Genomic DNA, 19,572 nt, shown 5'->3' with positions numbered 1-19,572 from the left:
GTAGGGTGTTTGCTATTGCCATCACTTGGCATCCGTCATCATCGCGTCGTTGTCATCTGTCGTTGTTGTTAACAATTATACAAAAGTCTTCTCCTCTGATACTACTTAACCAACTAAAACCAAACTTGGGATGAATGTTCCTTGGGGTATCCTGCATAGAATTGATGTGGGGATTTTTGATCAGTCGAAAAACATGGCCATTGTTACTGAAAATAGAACATAGGGGTCAGACAGTAGTTTTTTGCTTTCATCTTCAAAACTGTTAGGTTAAGCTAAATTCTGACATAGGGTAAAGGTGTTCAGCATGATGAGATCTATCTCTGGTGAAATATTCGTTTTAATCGGTTTAGCCATGTTGGAGTTCTTGCCCTTTTTTGATGTTTTTTTTTGCTATTTTTCATGTTATTTCTTTCAAAAATTTTCTTCTCTGACACTACTTGACCAATTGAAACCAAACTTGGTAGAAATGTTCCTTGGGGTATCCTGCATAGAACTGATATGGGGATTTTTGATCTGTCGAAAAACATGGCCGCTGTTACTTAAAATAGAACATAGGGATCAGACAGTATATCTCCAAAACCATTAGGTTAAGCCAGATTTTTTCAATAGCTGAAATGATCGTTGTTATTAGGACTACAATAGTCTTCAGAGATGAAAGTTTTAAGGCGACTCCTTGTAAGAGTTATTGCCCTTGAAAGGTGTAAAATTACTTCTTTTTTACAGTTTTCAGTCAATGTCTTGAAAACTATGAAAGATTAAAAGAAACTTTCAGTTGTTGAAATGATCCTTATAATAAGTCCTACCAAAGACTTCTTGATTCAAAATTTTTGGACAACTTGTTAAATTTATTGCCTTTGATAGGCAAAATTCAACTGGATGAACGATTCAGGGTCACAGGGGCTCTTGTTTCATCGAAAATATCTTTAAATATAAACAGTATAGTTTAGTCTTTTCAAGTTACTTTGTCATCTTAGTAAATTACCACATTTCTTTTCTTTTTCTATTGATCTTGTGTACCTAATTGAAGAGCTACCCTCATGTGCTTTGTGCAGATTCCCATCCATATTTCAGCCATACCAGCAACTTGACCAATCTGCAACCGTTAATACTTAGCTGTTTACCTTGGTATGACGCTGGTTGCGTATGTTTAGCTTTTGATTATTCATCCCATCTCGCATACAAGATGGGAATTATAAATTAACCTAGGTAGTTGGAAGAAAAACAAAAACATTGAGTACAGTCAAAAGCTATAAAATTCTTCCTGTTCTGTTTGTCCAATAACACTGATAATTTTTCTTATAGAATTCTTGCAAATGAAAATATTTTTAAATGAGATTTTTAAAAACTAATTAATGGATAGTCTTTTAAACAAATTTCACATTTTAAAATATTGCACAATTTAAATTGTTTGTAAATTATGAATTCAACTGAATACTGAAAATGCAGTTGAAACACTTGTCCATATCAGTCAATATTAATAACTGTAGAAATTGGTGGAAGGGAGATAACTCAAACATTACATATTCTTCCCATTAAAATTTATAACATTTCATATGTCTTTGTTTATCAACCTTAGGTGCCCATTTGTGGGAAAAAAGTACTGACAACGGTAAAAAAATGTTATTCAGTTGTGATAACAATGCTTTTAGGAATTCTCTTCATTACTTTTTAATCCCTTTATTTGCTGAAACTTCATATTGGCATATTTTATTTGAAGCTGTAACCTGGAGATATGTTTTGAATATGTTTTGTTAATGGCAGACAGTTGATGTGACATATTTTCACATGTGCTCAAAATGGTGTAAATAGAAAGACACCAATTATTTTCTATCTTTCTGTTAAAGTTTGATGTTGGCAAAGTCCTTTTTAAGTCGCTAGTATTGTTAGTGACATCTTGCATTCATAATTTTAGTACTTAATATTCGCATATGATTTGCACAAATGTGTATTTAGAGGCCGTGTTATTGCTGCGGATCTTCAGAGTGTTTAACACCATAGCGACATAGTTCTAGCTTCATACAAGATAAAAATGTACCTCTTAAATATCATACATGTGTGTTCTATGTTTGTTTCTTACTTGTTTGAAAACAGGAAGTTTACATGAAATGATCAGTTAGCTTTGAACATTACCCAGTTTCTGATTCAGGCACTGGGGCTCATTACAAGATTATATATGTAATATATATGAATATTCATTGCCATTTGCTTAATCTGGTTCCTAAACTGATTACCTGGTCAGTATCATAAGCAACCCAAAGATAGTTACAACATACTTCTTTTAAAACATATCATACACATGTCTATGCATGTTAATTTTTTTTTTTGCTTATATAAGAACAGGAAGTTAACATTAAAAGATAAAATGAATGGTTAGCATTGAATTTATGTAATGTTTCCCAGTTTCTGTTTCAATACAGGCTAAAAACCACTAATTCCACTTCCCATAGGCTCCTATGCTAATTTCACAATATTCAATGGCTTCTCTGGACTTTACCTTAACTTTAACCTGCAGAGGACTATATATCAGCATGATTCTACATATGTCAGCTCACAATCCTCAGAATGGCATATGGGGTTAGCAGACTTGCAGTGCAGTACTGGTCACCGGAAGTGAAGGGTCTATAAATAGCATGGGAAATCCCAGTGTTTTCACAAGATAGGGGTATATTTAAAAATCATTATGGAGATTAGGCTTCACATCACAAGAAGCAAAATGCACCTATAAAATGTACAGAAATGTTTTTCCTTTCAGAAACTGTTTAAATTTTTTAAATAAGATGATAACTTTTTTCACAGCACTATGAGGAACAGGGGTAATTTCTGCGTAGGACTATTTTTGCGTACGTTCCAAATGCTCATTGGTTGAATTGGTGGTCTGTAACCTAAAGAGTCACTTTTTGTCTTAGAAAAAATAAATAACTATACAGGTATCTTCCTACACACATACTGAATGCATTTGCAAAGTTTCAGTGAAATGTGACAAGCACTTTTTTAAATATTTGATTTTTAAATATAGGGTAACCAAGTTGTGCGAGCAAAAAAGTGACAATATTCTACCATACTTAAATGCATTAGATATTTGCAAAGGACTTTTTCTGACTTTTCAAATAAAAAATATCAATCACAACTTGTTTTTTAACAATATTAATGAAGAGATAGTTTTAAAAGTAATCATTTTCTGAGAAATTGGTCTATTTTTAAAAATTTATTTCTGACATGCCTGTCCCTTTTTCTTGATCACATGTCAAAAATCCTAAATCTTTAAATTTTCACAAAAGGTGATATCTTTGGCTTTAAATTTGTAAATACAGTGTTTTCACATTAAAACATGACCAGTAAAGGGCACCCAAAGCAAAAAAAGTACTCAATAATGGATTTTCCATGTTGCCATAGGGGAATGCTTATATGGCCTTTACTGCAGTAATGAAAGTGAGTTTTTCCTCATTTCTAACCTAATTTTTGCTCAAATCTACACAAAACTTGATTTCAAGTGCTTATTACCACCATATTTAGGTAAATATAGCCTTCAAAGTTTAATATTTGATATTTGTACTAAATTTTCTACACTTTTTACAAGATAGGACATAAAAATCAGCCAAAAAGACCAATTTTTCATAATTTGGACCTATAACTTAAAAAAATGCATATTTTGAAGGATTTTTGTAGTGTATTCCTGTCATGGCAAAGTTAACAAGATCTTCAAGTAGTTTAAAGCTATTTCAAGAAACTTTTCATTTTTGCCATGGCTTCAGCTTAAGGCTAAAAACCACTAATTCCACTTCCCATAGGCTTCTATGCTAATTTCACAATATTCAATGGCTTCTCTGGACTTTACCTTAACTTTAACCTGCAGAGGACTATATATCAGCATGATTCTACATATGTCAGCTCACAATCCTCAGAATGGCATGTGGGGTTAGCAGACTTGCAGTGCAGTACTGGTCACCGGAAGTGAAGGGTCTATAAATAGCATGGGAAATCCCAGTGTTTTCACAAGATAGGGGTATATTTAAAAATCATTATGGAGATTAGGCTTCACATCACAAGAAGCAAAATGCACCTATAAAATGTACAGAAATGTTTTTCCTTTCAGAAACTGTTTAAATTTTTTAAATAAGATGAGAACTTTTTTCACGGCGCTATGAGGAACAGAGGTAATTTCTGCATAGGACTATTTTTGCGTACATTCCAAATGCTCATTGGTTGAATTGGTGGTCTGTAACCTACAGGCATTCGTTACAATTGACCATATAAAGGTCATATATTCATCAGGATCCAATATCTATATATAGCAATTGCCAGTTGTATAATTTTGTTCTGGATGATTGAAAACATTAGGGTCATCAAGGTTTCAATAGAGTATGCAATCATATCAAAGGAACCAAGATTTTAGCGGAAGTCACCCGATTTTAGAGCATATCACATTTGTACCATTTCGGATGTTGAAAGTAAGCCAAATCAGTGACAGTGAATATTTGACGATTAGCGACTTTGAAGATTTCAGGCTCCGATTAATAATATTAAAATGAAAATGTTAACTGATTTCTTGCAGACGGAATGTTTAAGATGTTTCCTCAATTTTATGCCAAAATGATATCTCAAAATATTGCAACTGTGCAGTTTTTACAGAATTTATAAAAGTGTGGTTAATTTAATGTACATAAATTGGTGTCTAATGGTGATTGATCTATTCACAGATGTAGAGTTCAAACTATGAAAAGGCAAAATATTTTGTCAGGAGTTGTTTTGGTAGACTGGTTTTAATACATTTACCTAAATATTTCATTAAATAAGCTGAATTTAGAGATTTGGCTGAATTTTCAATATAGTCCTCAGTTTTTGTACATGACCTGCCTGAAGTTCAATCAAGTTAATTCAACTAAGACAAAGATTCAGCTTGTTTGATAATGAATTATGAATTAAGATGGGAAAGTACTTTCACTAACTCTAAGATGCTTGAGGCTTAAATTTGACAACTATTTATTTGTATATTTCCAACACTGTAGGTTTCATAATGAGTGAAAGTTGAATACCGCAAAATATCAACTCAAGTTATTTAATATCAACATCATAACAAACAAAACCTTGGCAATATTTAACTTTCCGAGATATTTAACCTTTTTCTCTTTGATTCTCTTGGAATATTTTGGCCGCTTGACATTAGGCATCTGTCATAGCGGAAATTCTAGTGATTGTCCTTCTGTGACGTCACCGATAGTGTTTGGAGAAGTACACCAGAAACATCATAATGAGGATTTAGACCATTCAGGTTTTATGGCGTCTGCCGTCGTCATCGCCCATCGTCGTTTTCAAAACTCTTCTCCTCTGACACTACTTGACCATTTAAAACCAAACTTTGTATAGATGTTCCTTTGGGTATAGAATAGATTTTTGATCCCTTGAAAATTATTGCCACCAATATTAAAAATAGAACATAGGGGTCAGACAGTAGTTTTCACATTAAGCCAAATTATGACACAGCATGATGAGATCTATTTGTGGTAAAAATTAGTTTTAATTTGTTAGGCCATGTTGGAGCTATTGCCCTTTTTGACATTTTTTGGCTATTTTTAATGTTGTTTCTTTCAAAAACCTTCTCCTCTGACATTATTTGATCAATTTGAACCAAATTTGTTATGAATGTTCCTTAGGGTATTCTTCATAGAATTAATTTGGGGATTATTGATCTGTTGAAAAATATGGCCGCTGTTACTAAAAACTGAACATAGGGGTCAGACAAAAGTATTTTGCATATATCTCAAAACCATTTGGATTTCCACAAATTACTACAAGGGTAAAAGTGTTCAGCATGATGAGATCTTTTTGTTTTCAAATTTTCGTTTGAAACTGTTAAGCCATGTTGGAGCTATTGCCCTTTTTAGACGTTTTTGCCCTATTTTTAATGTTATTTCTTTCAAAAATTTTCTCCTCTAAAACTGTCTGACCAGTAAGAACCAAACTAAGTATGGAAATTCCTTAGGGTGTTCTGCAAAGATCTGATGTGGGGTTAGTCCTTTGAAAAAAACATAGCTGCGGTTACTAAAAATAGATCAAAGGGGTCAGAATTTTTTCCTATACATCTCCAAAACTGCCTGGTTTTGCCAAATTCTTTAAATTGCTGAAATGATCCTTTTTATATGGCCTACAATAGCAAGGGATCAAAGTTGTTGGAAGCCTCATTGAAAGGCAAAAAATGATGTTTTAGGAGTTTAAGCCAATACCTTGAAAACTATAATAGTATAGAACGAAACTTTCAATTGATGAAATGATCCTTATAATAAGTCCTACAAAAATCTACATTGAGTCAAAATTATCAGACAACTCCTTATTGGAGTTATTGCCAGGTGAGTGATTCCGGCTCCTTGGCGCCTGTTGTTCATATCACCAGTTCATAATACACCATCCATGGTGTGATATCACAAACTAGGTCTTCAAGAAGTAGAAAATATGGCCAAATCATATAGAACTAGTGAGTACAATGAAAATTAAAATCTTAGCTTTGCTTTAGATAAATGGATAAATATATTTGTATTTATTTTTTTATACTTCAGCATGTTGTAAACAGAAATTTTTCTTCACATTATTTTTGTTTTCCCCCTGTAAAATCATACTTTATAAAAAGGCTGTTATATAGACAATGTATGTTAGTACATTTTATGTACATTGTATCTACTTGTACATTTTTATGACTGGTTGACAAGTTGTAAAGTACTCCTCATTTCCATCTTTTTTTCTGTCCATTTGTATGTCTGCCCATTGGAAAGGCTTTTTACCATATAAAACTCAGAACAAGTTGGATTATAGTGAAAACTCCATTTACCATTTAGAATGTTTTTGTTTTTTTTTCACTTTGCAAATTGTAATGTGTGATACCTGTGTTCCACCCAGTTGAACTTTCTTAAGGAGCGATAACATGACAGGTCTGATGGAAACATGGAACCAATCAATTAGATAGGAATGATTTAATTTAATTTTCCTTTTTATTGATTGATATTGATGAATTGATTATGAACCGTCAAAAGAATTATACAGACTTAAAAAGATTAGCATATACCACTGTTAATTTCATTACCTGCATTTATTGAGTATAGATTTAAAGGCTTGAGGTCCATTAAGGGGTAATTTCATTCATGATTAATGGCTTAACACCTTTAAATCCATTGTCCTTTTATTTTATTTGTATATTTTGCCATCTATTTTTGGCCACCTTATCCAGGTGATAATATCGGAATCCTATGCTATTTAACTAATATCGGGGTTTTAAAACTTCTTGAACACAACACAAGTTCAACTTTGACATGTAATGACTCGTTTCCAATAGCAGTTTAGTTCCCAAACAAATATGAAATTTACTACTCTTTTTTTTTAAGAATGGTGATATTCAATTTCTAAATATGGCCTCTGTGTTAGACTAAGGATTTAAACATTAGAGAATGTGTTATGTTTTTCTATAAACAGTGGATAGTTTGTCTTCAAAGATGCAAGGTACAAACGGTAAGATTAAATACATGGCGATGATTTGTAAGGTATGCTGTTTTAATAGTAAAGTTACGTTGTACTCCTGATCCTTTTAAGATAGTGTTGTAAACAACTCACAAATGACATAAAGATGACACAGGCTTGTTTATATAAAGAAAAGGGGGAGGGTCGCTACACATGTGTAGCCTTGATATCATAAATTCATAAAAGTGTATCATTATATTTTAAATTATGCAAATTTTAGGTAAGGTGTCCTTTTCTATATTTCATGGATAATTTTTAATATTGAGGACACATCTAGGAAATAGGAATAAAAAACGCTCCAGCTCCCACCTATTTTGCCCTGAATTAACTAATCATGGAACAACAATGGTAATACTTTATGAGATATCACATTTAAGGACACAAATCTTATTCTTGTCATAGCACCACATTGGGATTTGACAAAATCCATGCATTGTGTGCAAAATATTTATTTTTTACCTTGATTTACATTAAAAAAAAACCTGACACAAAATATTATCAGTATTCATTTTTGTACAACCATGTTTAGACAGATTTATTGTGGTTTGTCTTATTCTATCAGCCCTCTGTCCCTTGAATATACTAACTCTATGATTCATCGAAAAGGAGTTGAGGGATTTTAGGTACAATTTTTTCTATTGAAAGAAAAATCCACATCATTTTTTTCTTTTTTTTTTAACATTACAGGGCTTTTAAAAACAAATAAAAGGGGTACAAGTGTATCCTCTTCATTAGCCTCCACTCCATAAATGGCTTGTACTGTGAAAGTACTTGATTCATGGATACCAATTTTTGTGAATGAAGGAAGAAACACAAGTGTGTGGATTCTTGAATTCCTAGTCTTTAGGTTTTCAGTGTAAACATCAATGGAAATCTCATTTTCGATGGGAACTAAATTTTGTGGTTTGGACTACCCATTAAACCCACGAAAATTTGTACCCATCGAACAATAGTATTTTCACAGTATATTGGATTCATCCATTATTCCTTCCATCCATAAGAAATTTGAGTTGATGAAGGATTTGAAGATGACCTAAATTTGATATTTTTTTATGCAACTGGTACTAGAATTGCTTAGATTTGAAGATTTGAGGATTTGAGAAAATTCTTGATTTAAGATTTTTTATGAAGCCCATGCAGGCCAGATTCTGACTGGAAACAATAACCATGTTTTGTAAAGACCGTAGCTACATTTAGGACATTTGGACACTACATTAGGTACTTCTATCATAGCTTCTATTGGGTACAATTTATCATATGTAATCCCTGAAATTATTTATGTCAAATTATGTAGATGCAACTCATATCAGAGAATTAATGTTTTTTTTCTGCTAAAATTTTATCCATGTGTACTTGATCATCATATACAACTACAGGGGAGCTGTTCTATATATTTTACAAGAGCTATAAGACTTGTTGAATATTTTGTCATAATGAAGAAATTAGCCATTTCATTAATTGTTATGTGGGCTGGTGGTCTTATTTCCAGTTTATGTATCTCATCCATAAAGACCTTAGTAATTAACAATAATGAAAACAATTTTCCTTTGGATTATGTAGACTCCTTTGACAAAATGAGAAATTTTCTGTACAAATATTTATTGTGTACTAGTTACTGTTCCCTCTATGTTCACCTAGTTCTGTGATTCAAAATCTAAATAGATTTTTAGAAAAATGTTTGTTTTCATAGAAGGAACCTCTTTTTTGTTTATCATTGATTTTAGCTGTTTTGTTCAGACGTGGGACTTAAAACACTGAAATAATTGGGCATAAGCACATCCTGGCTTTATTACAGCTATAAATTGTTATTTAAGCCTTCAAGACAATCAGAAAGAAAAAAAAATAAAAATGATATTTGAAAGGTCAGTCAAAATTTTCATTTTTATGGAATACGAAATTTGAAAACCAACAGAACCATCCTTTCATTTCATTTTTTGGAAGCTATGGCTATAGAAATATTTCAGTACATACAGTGTAGTGAATTATGTTGGTTGCTGTAAAATTTGGCAATTTGTAGGCAAATATATACATAAAAATTTTTACCGATTCTAATTTTGTTCGATGCTGAGTGATGCGCTGTATGCTTAAGTCAGAGTTTACATTTTATTATGGTATTTGTAGACAGACTGCAAAAATATATCAAAATTAACACCCCACAAAAAAATACCATTTATACTGTAAGTTTGACACCTCAGGCATCAATTTCACAAAAAGTCATAAGTGTAAAGTTGATTGTTAGTAATGATGTCATAACAGCAAATAGAATTGTTACATCGTTACTTACGATCAATTTTACACTTACGACTTTTTGTGAAATTGACACTTAGGGTTTAGAATATTCAGGTTATGAGGTGTGTTATCTCAATTTTAGTAATACATCTAAGTTTAACACCTTTTCCTCACCCACATTGACTGTCATTTTAACACAAGTTAGAACCTCAAACATTTTATTTAAGGATATGAAGATTATAATATTATAATATATTACTGGTCAATGACATCACAATTTTCGACATTGTGAAGAACTAATGGTTTAAAAAACTCAACAATGAATGGTATCCAAATTTCTTAGCTAAGATATAGAAATGTCCTATCTGTATTAACCAAATACCAAGAACTTGCAATACTATTACCTAGTCCTGAGTATAAGAATAGGGGAAAATACACATAACATGGACAACTTTTGAAAGAATACACATGTTCTGATGATATAAAAAAGGACTTTGTAGTTTTCATTGTACTGAAATAACCAGGAAGTAACAAGTTAAGAAAATTGTACAAAATCAACCTATAATTGCCATCTATTCAATTTTTCTTTACAAAAGAAAAATAATGGAGCTGTAAACTTTGGTTAGGCTTAAAACACAGGTAAAAAGTTATTCAGCATCCTTTGTCATTGCTCTTACTACCTGAGACATTTTTATTTATATTTTAATGTGTATAATAATTAGTAAGTGTATTGTTTGAAAATAAAAAGGGAAAAATTAAGGAGTAAAAATTGTGAGGTAATTTGGCCTTGCTGTTTCACTAGTGATAGATCCTGCTTCAACCTTAAAAATCGTTAGTTAATTCCATGTTGTATGTTATTTAGGATCTTTGGCTAATTCAGTGTCAATTGTTCTATTTATGTTCTAGGTGGCATGGCTACAATGTATTTCAAGAAGCCAGGGCTTCAACATGTTTACTATAGATACCAAACAAAACTTATCCCTCCCCTTTTTCTATGCTACAGAAGGCTTCCGCGTAGAGTTAGCCTCAGCTACATCCCAGGTTCTATTTGCCCATATGAAGCTCAATTTAACTCATGAAACAAATGTAGTTCTTTATTGAGTTCTTTAATCTACTGCAAAAGTACCTATATTCATGGGGTACCAATATTCATGGATTTCGTGGTTGATTTAAACCACAAAATAAAATTTCCAACGAAATTCATATTTTTCGTTTATTTGTACTGTGGGAAATGTCAAACTATGAATTATAGAATTCATGAACCAACGATTTGTCTGGAATCCACGAAAATTGATATCCACGAATAAAAGTACTTTCACAGTATCATGAGTCTAACCTTCATTGTATTTGTCCGGATGTTATAATGGAGATGATACTTTCTTCAAACTTCAATTACCTGAGTGGTTTCAGGCTAGCATGCTTGTCTTGAGTGCAGGAGGTCTTGTGTCCAATCCCCAGCCATGTAGTGAGGTAGTCACTGCTTCTCTGCCTAGCAAGTAGCATATAGATATTTTAGTGCCGACTGGTTTGCTCAGTCAGAAAAGTATGTGGTTCCAATACATTATGGAAGCCTCTAAATTTCCCTGTTCTGATCCTCCCTATAAAACTTTAATCAAGTACTGTCTCAGATATTAGTCTATAGCCAACAATTTGTCTGTTAATTTTAAATTATCATCATTGATTTGTGTATTGGCATATTATGCAATAAAATTAATATCATCCTTTGGTATTTATAAGTTATTGAAAAGCCACTTTGATCATTACTGAATGATATACTTGGTCTTTAATTTTGGAATTTTGCAGTGGATTGCTTTGACAGCTGATGATATTAAAAAGTGGTATCTATAGAAAACATTTACAGTGTTGGGTATTGGACTACAGAACTGTCAGGGCGTCATTTAACTTAATATTGTCTTGTATATGTAACAAATAACTTTCTAGTACTTCAATGTGTGTAAAATTTCCATTGAATAATATTCAATCAGCTGTATATATCTTTGGGTATCAATTATCTATAGGTTTTCAAGGTTTCGTCAAATAACAAATCGATGCCCTAATGTAAATTAAGTTATCAATTTCACAAAAAGTTGTAAATGCAAATGGTTAAAATAAAAACATTACACTATTATTTTCTCTTATGATGTCATAACTTACAACTGCAAAGCCTAAAGTGCCACACATGTGAATCACATGGTTCACAACATATCTTTATCATATGCTTTCAAGTCAAAATTAACATATGTGAATCATATGATAAACATATGACTATCATAGGTTATTTATCATATGATAACTATTATGATCACTATATGATTATCATATGAATTGAGCACCATATAATTATGATATGTTGAACATTTGGCTGTATACTTGTATGTGTAGGACTTTCTGTCCCTAGATGAAATCAACCTTTTGACCAACATAATTTTAACAAGCCATTGAAATTAGAACAAACATGATGGGTGTCTTGACACAGTAAAACCTTAAGGATATTTGAATTTAGGCTGTTTTGACATCTTCTTTAATTGTGTAAATTTATTTTGTTAATTATCTGTAGACATTTAAGATTTAATTCATGTAAACAGAAAGGCCTGTATATACATGAACTGTAGGTGCCTAGAAACAGTGAAGATTGTCACTGCCAGGGTCATAAATACTGCTTCCTGAATGTAAGGATGCATGGTTATGTAATCCAACGGCTTAGGCATGTTCCTATTTGTATTAATGTACTGTACATGTGTATGATCTAAAAGGTTCCCTAAATTGTAATATACATGGTGACAGATGTGTTTTGGTTAACTAGATAACTGATCTTTAGACTACTTTTTAAGATTTCATTTATTTTTTATTTTATTATTATTTTTTTTTTTTTTTTTTGGGGGGGGGGGGGGGTGGTTCAGTATTGTTGTAACATTGAATTTCACTGGATAATAATGTTAATTTAGAGTATTAATTTCCAAGTGAGATTCTAATTTTTTTTTATGTATATGATGGATATATAGGCCAAAAATTTTGTGTGTTTCCTATTATGCCTCTGCAAAATAATGGGGTAGATAGGTAGGGATTTTTATACCTCTACTCAATGTGTGGGTGGTTTATAGGAATCAGCTTGTCTGTCCGTCTGTTCATCATAATTATTGCTGCAATTATCATGGCTCCCATGAGATGGATAAATTTCAAATATAGTGTGTCACTTCATTATTAATGAGGCTTATGTTGCTCTGTGATATCAACTTCCTGTACGAGTTGGGGTATGCTTACGACAATGCATACAACTTCACTGTTTTTTTTTGTTTTTTTTTATGGCAGAAACATTCTTAGTTTAACAGTGCTTAATAGAACAATGTTTAAAAAACAATTAAGCTGAAAAAACCTCATAATCCTTAATGCTATATTGTAGTAAACAAATGAGATCTGAGACATTGCCTGTATAAGCAGACATTTGAAGCAACATGTTGAATTATTCATGAAATATTATTAAGATGTTTATAACTGTAACTCAAGTTTGACATTGGTATATATACTGCTCATTACTTGTCACCATTTTTAAATTTGAAAAATATTGAATGTTTAATTGTGTCATATATTACTCCAAAGATTTACCATCTGATGATTTCTACATTATATGTTGGCTTTCTTGTGATATAAATTTCACAGAATATGTAAAAAAAATTTACCACTTTTAGGACTTTAAGGAGGTAGACCAAGGGTAAGGGACACAACTCTTACAAATCATTCAGCATTTTACATCAATTTCATTTTATCATCAAAGTAACTTGGACTGATTTCATTCTATTTCAAATGACAGCTTGATAGGCTTCAGTGAAATTGAATATGATACAAACATATCACTGATTTCAATAACTATTACCCTTGCCCTAGATCTACCTCCTTAAATTGGTAATCATTTGGTCTGTGGTTATCTTTGCTACAGAAAATGCAAGTCAGACTTCCTTTATTTTGTATTAATGTTTTATAAGTAACTAATTACTTGAGTCTTTGAAAATGTGATGCTAAGTAACTTTCCATTTTGAATCATAAATTTTTAATTTTATTTATTGTTTTTGTCTCAACATGGAGACGTCATACTGAATTGATAGCTTGTCATTCACTATGTTATATGTGTTCATTGCCACTGCTCAGTGTCCCCTAAAATTGTCTTCCGTCTGTACATTCCTTTATGCTCCCTGAAGTTTTTGTAGAGTTCCAGGGTGCCTGAATTCACTTTCAGGTTTATTTCAGAAGTTGTTGCTTAAAGTAAAAAAGACTTTCAATGTGTCAGTGACTTATGGTATTTTTCAACATCAATCCTTTCGTGAGGGATGGCTTGATGCATAATTTCGTCTTTGTAGGGCAACAGTCATTAAAGGGTCACTTTGAGTTTTAATTTCGCATGTCCTGACAACTGGTGTTATGGTTATAAAGGATTCTGACTATAATGCCTGTCCCAACTTCCTTAAGGATTCTGACCATTGTGGCTGTCCCAACTTCTTCAAGGATTCTGACCATAGTGGCTGTCCCAACTTCCTTAAGGATTCTGACCATAGTGGCTGTCCCAACTTGCAGCTTTTTTTTATCGTGTATCCGCTATCAACCAGGATACTATATTGATGGAAAATATTTTATCTTTATATTTTATTAATTTATTTTTGTAGAAACCAATAATGAAGGAGTCCATGAGAACAGTGTGAAGGAAACAGAAGAAAAATCTCCCACAAAACGTGGGAAAAAATCTCCTGGCATGAGACACACTAAACTCCCACAATGCAGTTTACCAACAAACATGCAACCAACATTTTACATTGGGGGAGGAAATGGAGTTTCTCTGTATGTATATCTACAGCACTAGAATATTTAAATCTACCCTAGTTTATATGTATGTGTATGTGCAAAAAATATGGATCAATCTTTTTGGGAACCAATTTTCATGGTTTACAAATTTAACTCTTTCTTTATATAGAGACTAGATTGGCCCTTAGTTTTGAAATAGTTGTTTATGAAAAGATATGTGCTTCAAAAAATATTATTTATTTCATAATATAACTTGTCTTTCTGATATGTTAATTGGCTTTGCGATACCCCAATCAACTATTGGACGGTTTATTGGAATCACCTTGTACATTCGTCTGTCCATCATTCCGTCTGTTCATCCTTTAGTGCAATTATCTTGGGTTCAAATGGTTGTTTTCAATTCGGTATGTGGCTTTTTATAGATGGGTAATACAATTTTTTGGGTCTGTCCGATATCAACTTCCTATATAAGTGGGAGCATGTCTTGCATGACAATTCTTGCAACTTAATGTTTTCATGTGTTATTTAAATGTGTTAATGCTCTACATTTTCGATAGATAAGCAGTAGTCATCTACAAATTATGCTTAAGTTTCAAAATATTCAGTCTTAAAAGGTTTCAGGAATAAAAAGTTGGCCATCAAAATGAGGAAGGGGAGTTATGCTTTCTTCCATTTTCCATATTGTACTTATGATCTAGGTACATTCTTTAAGTACTCATTTAACAGTAAATATAAACTTACATTATCATATGATAATTAATAAGTCCATCAATATCATTTTATATTTTAGGAGAACATTTGTTACTAATTTCATATCTGTCAGTTAAAAAAATGTTATTGCTATATCTGTAAAGAAGAAATATAGTAAATGTTTGGTTATTAAGCTATAATACAAATGTACATTTCTTATTTTACAGAGTAGAGGGACCATTACTAGCACTTGGTTGGAAGAGGACCCCTGACAAGTATGATGAGAAATACCGACTGAAATGGGTGGAGTGTAAAACCAGAATCAACTATGGTGGCTTTAAAGAAGGTAAAACTGGTGCTTAATATATTTTCAGTTTAATATATATCTCACCATCTGATGAATGGCACCACATATCTGTTAAATGTTATAGTTAGTTATATATAATCAAGTTTTCAAAACCTCTACAAGTACATAAAGGAATTTCAGCTAGCAGGCCATTCTAAGAGTAATCAAGGGAACCAAGGTTATAGCAGTAATCAAAAGAATATAATCCAGGGACAAAGAGCAGACATGGAAAACAGACATACACAACAAAGAACATAGAGTAACTAAAATCATACATACAAAGTAACAAAAGTAAATGAGCAACTCGGACTCCACTAAAAACTGGGAGCATGGACCAGGTGCACCGGTAGGGTTGGCATAAATCGGCATACTTATTACAAATTGAAAAGGGATCAGACGTTAGTAAAAATAGTAAATGCAGGACTAAGACATTTCAGACACCTTCGGGTAAATTTCAGTGTCACTTGAAATCTTAACCCTTGGGTGTTTGAGATTTCTCTGTCTTGTGTTTTCAATGGTGTTAGATAATGATAAATCTAACTGACACACTATTTTGATTCAAAGCAGACAGTTCACCATTTTAAAGGCAGAAGTGATTTTAACATGAATAAACCCCACAATGGCTTGTATATTCTTATTTGATAGAGGTCCTGATTGAATCCTGGGTCTTAGTGCCTGTCAAACTCCTTGTCAAATTCTCAACATCCATGCAAAAAAAAACAGGGGTATGAGAAAGAGTTTTAGTGTCCATTCTGTTGAGTATCATTCTGTGTAAGAATCAGGCAATGGGTGACACATCATTTTCCCCAATTTAGTCATTTTTGCCTAAAGTATATTCAGAATATCTAGAAAACAACCAAAAAGCTATTTTTAAGTTTATCCTGGAGCATCTGTGAGGTAGATATTTTTTGACTGCCTATCAAAGGAAAGAGTGCTGGGAAGTTTTCCTGCCATTTTTCAGTAGTGTATTCTAACTAAAGTTGACCAATCAATATCTTAAAAATGCAAATTTTACAAACACTTTGATGGTTATTTCTTGTAGCTATAAGGTATAATTAATTGGTTAATGCAATAAAATCTATGCATTTTTTTCCTTTGTGTGCCACACCTTATATACATTTTGCCCAATATTTAGACAGAGAAGTACTTAATACTATTAAAAATATTCAATTAAGAAAGTCGTTTTTAATTTAGATTTTTATATACTTCTTGAACAATGAAGGGATTGGATATGAATAATGTAAATAATGTACACAAAAAAAAATACAAATTTGTGATGGACAGAAATAAAAAAAAAAATAAAAGCGCACAGGTCTTTGTGTGAAAGGATTATTTTTTTCTTACCATCCTTGACTACTGTTAAATTTAACATGGAAGGGTTAGTGTAAAAAAAGACATAGAATTCTTAGAATAGACAGTGTTCCTTATGTCTGTCCGACCGTGCTCCAGACCTTCATATTTGGTTGACATTTGAAGAACCCGTTAACTTTTTTAGATTTTACTTAATGCTTAGACAATAGAGTAATTCAAGTAGAATTGGGTTGTGTATAGAATTTAGCATTCAGGGATTAAATATCTTTTTTGTTTTCAGAAATTTGGACTGCAGAGTTTCCGGTCACCCATAGAATCCTCTAGTTTTTAGGGTTTTTTTTAAATTATTTTCATTGTTTTAAATTGTTTTTTTCTACTGAGAAGGATTATAATTGTGGACATTTTTTTCAACATTGTAACCTCCTAACCAGTTTGCAAGTTAAACAAATTCTTCAGGTACTGAATCTTAAATCTATCTTGCCCTTCCTTATAATTAAATGACTAAAAGAATGAGTTTTCATGTAGGCTTGTGGCAATTGCTTTTATTAATTAGGCTTTAATTTTAATCTACTATGCAAAACATTTAACTTGATAAGAATATATATGCATGTCTTTTCTATGAAGGACGAAATCCAGATTAATATGTGTTGTTACTGCACCAGTTTAAACTTAAGTAGGGATATTAAAAGTTTGACGGCTTGATCAAATTTCAAAACTTAAATTAAAATCAGCTTTGGACAAATTTTTGGATTATTAAGGTACATTATGTAAATAGTCTATGTGTTACAACCAGTCCTTTGCATAAGTTGCTAACACAATAAATTTAACCTAGGTTATGTTGTTGTCTGACTGTTGTATCTCTATTTTCAGTTGCTGGATATAGAATGTGTTTTCAGAACTAAGCACTTATTCTATTATATTTAAACAAATGCAGTTGATTATAGTTATATTAATGTCCTTTCAAATTCATGGCTGTTGTAATTTTCCCAGTGGTATTTAATTGCACCATGCACTTCAGAATATCTTTGTTAGTCTTTTTGTGTGAGAACTACAGTATAGAGTATTACTAGTTGGAGGGTATTCAAGTAATCGTTACGAATAATTAAATATTTACAATGGTTGATTGTGACAAATGTTAGATAATTACGGAAACACCAGCTATATTGTTTGCCGAAATATTATACTTTAGTATTAAATGTCACAACATTATGTTACTATTCTAAACTGTACAACTTGTGATTTGTACCTTAAATTGTATTGAGTGATGATAAAATAGGGATGTTAGTGCCCATGAGACAAGGACTCTAAAAGTGATAATACTTTTTAGGTAGCTTAATGATATTTTAACTGTAAATAATCCTAACTTCAAAGAGTAATCAAGGGAACCAAGGTTATCAAAGGAATGTAATCCAGGGACAAAGACCAGACATGGAAAACAGACATACACAACAAAGAACATAATGTAACTAAAATCATACATACAAAGTAACAAAAGCAAAACAATGTTCAGGATATCTACCCAAAAGAACTTTAGCTGACTAACATTAACTGTACACAAACATCTTTTCCTGATTTACAACCTGCTTCAAAGCTCTTTAGATCACAGCCATGGTAAAATAGTGATAATCAAATAAACAACATTTCATGCAACACATAGGCTGCGTATATTAAAAAATTAGGAAGAAACTAGTCCTATTAGAATCAAAATAAATCAAGGAAACTCCATTTTATCATTGTTTCACCACAGGCAGTCCATTTATGTTGTTATTTAACCCTTGCCTATCACTCAGAGTGAAACAGTGCGACATAAATGGCCAGTTTATGGTAAAAAAATGATAACATGTAGTTTCTCTGATTTATTTCTTAATTACACTAGAAAGTGTCTGCCTTCATACTAAATTAATGACAAAGAGATGATTCTGATTTTCTTATCATTTATTTTCCATTCCTAGATGTTGCAATTCTAAAGCACTCTCCTATGGTATTTGCATTTCACAACTGGTTCGTTTTGCTTGAATTTGTAATAAAGAGTCAGATTTAAGGTACACAACAGATTCCTCACAGAAAGCTTTTGTACCAGGGGTAGGGATATCACAAGCTTCTAAAAACAGTTACAAAGTTTTTTTTTCACCTTTACAAAACTTTGATATTAAAATAAAGTAGCACTGGCAGATTCTTAATTAAAAATTGTTTTGCCCACATATTTTTTTAAGGAAAATAGTCCACGAAGCTCATTATCTTTATCCTCAACTGCTCTTTATTAATAACAGATTTTCAAACTTTTGTCTATTCTTTAATCCTTGTTTTCAGGAATAGAGATATTCAACCCCTGCATCCCTACATCATTTTTGAATAATGCACTACATTAAACCTAATGCTCTTTTAGTACTTGATGTTACTATACCAAATCCAGTCCACTGGAGTTGTAGTGATTAATTATTTCTCATGCTGGTAGTTTTTACGGTTTTGTCATTCTTCTATATGTTCTGAGCTAACTATCAGCAACTGTAAGTGGTATCTCAGTTTGTATGTATGGTTTATGTTGAGGTATTCCATGGAAGAAAGTGGATGTATTTTTGGACCAATTTTATGGAGTGTTTGTTTATTGTCTCTGTTTATTTTTACCTTATTTTAAAGGGGGATGGTTAAGGCCTTATAAAACTAGTTCAACCAAACTACAGATTTCATGTGTCTGTCCATTT

The 19,572-nt window shown here is 32.0% G+C and overlaps 1 protein-coding gene across 5 annotated transcripts in view; it reads left to right on the top strand.

Annotated features, from left to right (window-relative positions):
• The window catches only part of LOC148601303 (uncharacterized), a 94,312-nt gene that overhangs the window by 61,813 nt on the left and 12,927 nt on the right, over positions 1 to 19,572 (top strand). For all 5 annotated transcript variants that reach the window (XM_088555045.1, XM_088555044.1, XM_088555043.1 and 2 more), the window contains 2 exons: positions 14,388 to 14,559; positions 15,441 to 15,559. In XM_088555045.1, coding sequence (XP_088411171.1) covers positions 14,388 to 14,559; positions 15,441 to 15,559 — 291 coding nt within the window. The remainder of the gene's footprint in view (positions 1 to 14,387; positions 14,560 to 15,440; positions 15,560 to 19,572) is intronic.

This window comes from Perna viridis, chromosome 12 (genome assembly GCF_037379345.1).
Source record: "Perna viridis isolate PV_CMFRI_1.1 ecotype Kerala chromosome 12, ASM3737934v1, whole genome shotgun sequence".
Taxonomy (NCBI): domain Eukaryota; kingdom Metazoa; phylum Mollusca; class Bivalvia; order Mytilida; family Mytilidae; genus Perna; species Perna viridis.
The sequence above is the reverse complement of the archived record's forward strand: the minus strand, read 5'-3'. Positions and strand labels throughout refer to the sequence as shown.